General features: G+C 41.3%; 1 protein-coding gene across 1 annotated transcript in view; it reads right to left on the bottom strand.

Moving 5' to 3' along the window:
• MROH2B (maestro heat like repeat family member 2B) overlaps positions 1-4,307 on the bottom strand; it is a 74,232-nt gene that overhangs the window by 10,233 nt on the left and 59,692 nt on the right. Inside the window, exons 30-31 of the mRNA XM_003792993.1 lie at positions 2,769-2,921; positions 148-305 (exon numbers count right to left, since the gene is read on the bottom strand). Coding sequence (XP_003793041.1) covers positions 148-305; positions 2,769-2,921 — 311 coding nt within the window. The remainder of the gene's footprint in view (positions 1-147; positions 306-2,768; positions 2,922-4,307) is intronic.

Here is a 4,307-nt window from a genome sequence, read left to right on the forward strand (position 1 = left end):
ATGATTCAGGTACCAATTTTTAAATTGTTATTCAAGTGAGATGTTTTCAACCTTTGTTAGCTATCTTTCTCTCAAACAATAAATCCTTCCCCAGTGCTTTTCAGAGTGGCCTTTCTGGGAGAAGGGGTCAGTTCAATTAGAATCTACCTGTCGAAGGGCAGAGGCTTCTGTAAAAGGTTGACAACAACTGCATCCATGTGAAAGCTGGCTATCTGGGAGATGGCTTCTAACATAAGCTGAAAACTTTCCTCCTTTTGTCTGAGGACTGGCATGTGACGGTAAATTGCATTCAAGACTTCCAACAGCTACGAAGAAAAAGTCAAGCCAAAAGTTTAGTTGCCATTTTCTCTCTACATGAATGACTCAGGGCAAGTTCCATCAGCATGATGTGGGTGGTTGGTTAATGAATTATAAATAATGTCAAAAAACAGTAATTTAGGCTCAGCACCTCTAGCTCAGCAGCTAGGGCACCAGCCACATACACCAGAGCTGGCAGGTTTGAATCCAGCCCAGGCTTGCCAAACAATAATGACAATTACAATAAAAATATAGGTGGGCATTGTGGCGGGCTCCTGTATGTAGTGCCAGCTACTTGGGAGGCTGAGGCAAGAGAATAGCTTAAGCCCACACATTTGAGGTTGCTGTGAGCTGTGACAGGATGGCACTCTACCAAAGGGCAACATAGGGAGACTCTGTCTCAAAGAACAACACACACACAAAAAACAGACAGTAATTTGTTCTATACATGGCCTATTTCTCACTCAGGAAAATTACTGGTGAATTGGGTAGTTATTCTCAAGTCAATTTAGCAAACATTTATTGAAAGAGTGCCTTATGCTAGGTGCTGCACTAGATACTATGGAGAATTTACCAACAGCAAAAAAAGAGGGACCACAGGGAGTATGCGATCAAATAAAGGATATTAGTCATACATCCAAAGAACTGTGCCCAAGGCAGTCTATGGCAAATAATATATAAGAGGTACAAAGACCTGAGAGGGCAATCCAGAAGGAACTGAGCTATTTTGAAGGGGTGTTTGGTCTGGGTTTTGAAGTTTAGGTAGTGATTTCAAAGGGCAAAGTGGAGATGGTAGGCAAGGGCATCCATCCAAAGATTTCAAATTGAAAGATGTGAAAGGCAGGGCATGGAAGATTTTCAGGGTAGCAAAACTATTTACATGGGATGACAATGGCAGATACATGCCATTATGTATTTGTTAAACTCATAAAATCATACAACATCAAGAATGAAGCCTAAACCCTAAAGTCCAGGTAAACTATAGACTTTGGGTGATAATGATGTGTCAGTGCAGGTTCACCAATTATAACAATGTGTTACTCTGCCGTGGCTGTTGATAGTGGGGAAAGTTGTAGGAAGTGGGGAAAGCAGGAGGAAGAGGAGAACTCTCTGCTCAATTTGCTGTGAGCCTAAATAAAATAAAGTCTATTTTTCAAAGAGATCATGAGAATATGAGTGTAAGAAAATGCCCAGAAGATTTCTGGAATTGGGGAATGGTCTGGTTTGGAGCATAGAGAGAGTTAAGTGCAGTGAGAGGAAGATGACTTAATAAAACAAGAAGAAGCCAGATGCCAGAAAACATTGAAGGCCACCATGCTGAATTTGGATGTTAATCTCCAGGCAGTGGGGATTGATACTACACATTTGGGGGTTTTGATATGGACAAGGGACTGTTATCTATGACAAATCAACTTTGTTTCTAGTAGATATTTCTCTCTCTTATTTTAGATAGACATTTAAATTGGACATTTATTTTAAACATAACATTTTGTGTGAACTATAATTGCTTAATCATAAATATCCCCCACATATGAGTATTACAGAGTCCCAGTTCAATAATGTTTGGAGAGGGTTGGCGCTTCCACTGTAAATCTCTACCTGTGTGTGTGAACAGCTCCTCCGGGAACACATTTGCATTCCACATTTACCAACCTGATTCTCCCATTTCAAGCCCAGTGTCCACCACATGGTATATGTTTAGTAAATGTGTTTTTGAAACACTTCTTAAAAAGTAATTAGTACAGAGACCACTTCTAACCTCCTTGCACAAAAACAGTAGTTTAGAGCATTTTAAAATTGAGGATAGTTAAGTGGGCTATGGGAATGGACTTCTTTCTCTTATTCCCCTTAAGATTTTTATGTAATTAAAGACTTTTTACCATTCTTATTTATCCTTGAATAGCTTGAATGTGTTTCTGATTTGAGGTGAGAGGAAAGAGGCATCTCCGTTTGGAGATTTTAGCCAAGCTCATGGAATTGAAATCCTATTTACTCTGCTTAACTCGCCAGTTGGGAAGAAGAGCTGAGATCTTCCCCCAATTCAATGACAGCCTTGCATTTCAGACAATAAATTCTGTGGCCTGTGGAAGGAAAGCCTGAAGTGGCAATGGGGTTAGAAACTCCTGTGCCCTCTGTGGTGATCTCAAAGGCATCTCAAGGGCACTTTTTTCTCACACATCTAACAACCAGTTTTCCATGAGCTAAATGGTCTTGGTTTGGAACTTCTTCCTCTGGTCAGAGTGGGACTGTGTGGACAGTTTTTATGATCAAAGACTAGAGAGGCAACTGGAGGTGGGAACTCAACATGAGCCTTACTGTCAGCACACAGCTTGGGTCTCTGTTGAGGCCCCTGGAGGCTGTGCATGCTCTTGTCTGTGGCCCATCAGAGGACAAAGAGAGGAATGGTGACCCGGTTAGCATTTCAGAAGTGTTGGAATTCTGCACAGTTATAAAACCAGCTATCAGGTCACCTGATCTTCCAGAGCCATGCCTTGCTCCTTCAGGGCAATGATCATCCATATACCACAGGCCGTTGCGCACGTGGGGTTGAGGTTTTCCAGACCATCCAGTGTTTCCTCCAGGAACATCTGAATTTCTTCATTTGGGATGAATTTACAGACAATCTGAAAATGCACCCAGAAATATTCATGCTGTCAACCACCTCACTTTCTGGCTGATACTTAGAACATGCTGCTATTGTTTGTTTTAGAATATTAAAACCACTGGGCTTTCCAACAGCACATAATTTGGGCCATAGGAACAAGAGAAAATGTTGACACAGGACATAGACATGAAATTTTATCTCTAAGAGAACTTTCCCTGGAGTTGTCTTTTCATTATTTCATATTTTTTGAATCCCAAGGTTTCCCCTCCAAACCTAAAGTTATAGCATATTACATAGGGAAAAATACTGCATGATGTTTACATAGCAACTTACATACATGTACTTTCACATGCATTTTGCATATCATAGAAACATCTCGAGTCTGCCAAAGAACAGCTAAGCCTTGAGAATTCAGGAAAACCTCAGTTTCCATATAGAGTATGGATTACTTGTCCATGTTTTAGTATTAAGAATAGTCAATAAGCGGTCAAGTAGGTTGGGCGCGGTGGCTCATGCTTATAATCCTAGCAATCTAGGAGGCTGAGGCATGTGGATCCCCTGAGCTCAGGAGTTTGAGACTAGCCTGAGTAAAAGCGAGACTTTTCTCAAAAAGAAAGAATAAGAGGTCAAGAAAAATTAAAAGAGTTGCAATCTTGGTCTACAGAACCAAAGTGTTTGGTTGCTAGTACTGTGTGGGTTTGAGTGTGCATACCTGTATTTGTGTACCAATAAAAGGGGGCAGGCAGGTAAAAAGCTGGCAGCTTGAATGAGCTCTAGGAGACGGAAATGATTACAAGTCTGTTAACATGAGAGCCTTCCTATCCCCAACTCACTTCCCCGCTATTAAATGGCCTGCGGATATTTTGCTGGGGGAGAAGTGAGCTCCTTGCTGCACAGCCCAGCCCTTTTCTGAGTTATCATTATCCTGGTTCCATGATCAAAGGACTGGATTGCTGCTCCTGTCCTATCTAACACTAAATGCTCACCTGGTGTCCAAGTTCAACAGTTATCTGTTTTGTTCTCACATTGGGGTGAATTTTGATTGAAGAGGAAAGGAAAGAAGGGAACTCACGTTTCGAGCATGTTCATAAGCATGTGTCAGACACTTTTCAGGCATTTGACATAAGTTTCCTCCCTGTCCCTTGAGTGATTTCTCTGTCATAAGCTGATCACTTTCTCATGTCTCTGTTACTGCTCCCTCCGTCCTACCTACCTGATCTAACATCTGGATCTTTGTAATTTCTTCCAGGGTGACTACCATGATTTTGTTTTTCCCATCCTATATTCTAGTCTCTGCACAGTAACCAGAGCAATCCTTCAAAAATGCAAATCTGATCATATTTCTCCTTTCAGAACCACTGCTGGTCCATAAGAGACCTTTGCACATTAGGAAAATGTGCCCTGT

This window comes from Otolemur garnettii, unplaced genomic scaffold (assembly GCF_000181295.1).
Source record: "Otolemur garnettii isolate 467f Iridium unplaced genomic scaffold, OtoGar3 scaffold00063, whole genome shotgun sequence".
NCBI lineage: Eukaryota > Metazoa > Chordata > Mammalia > Primates > Galagidae > Otolemur > Otolemur garnettii.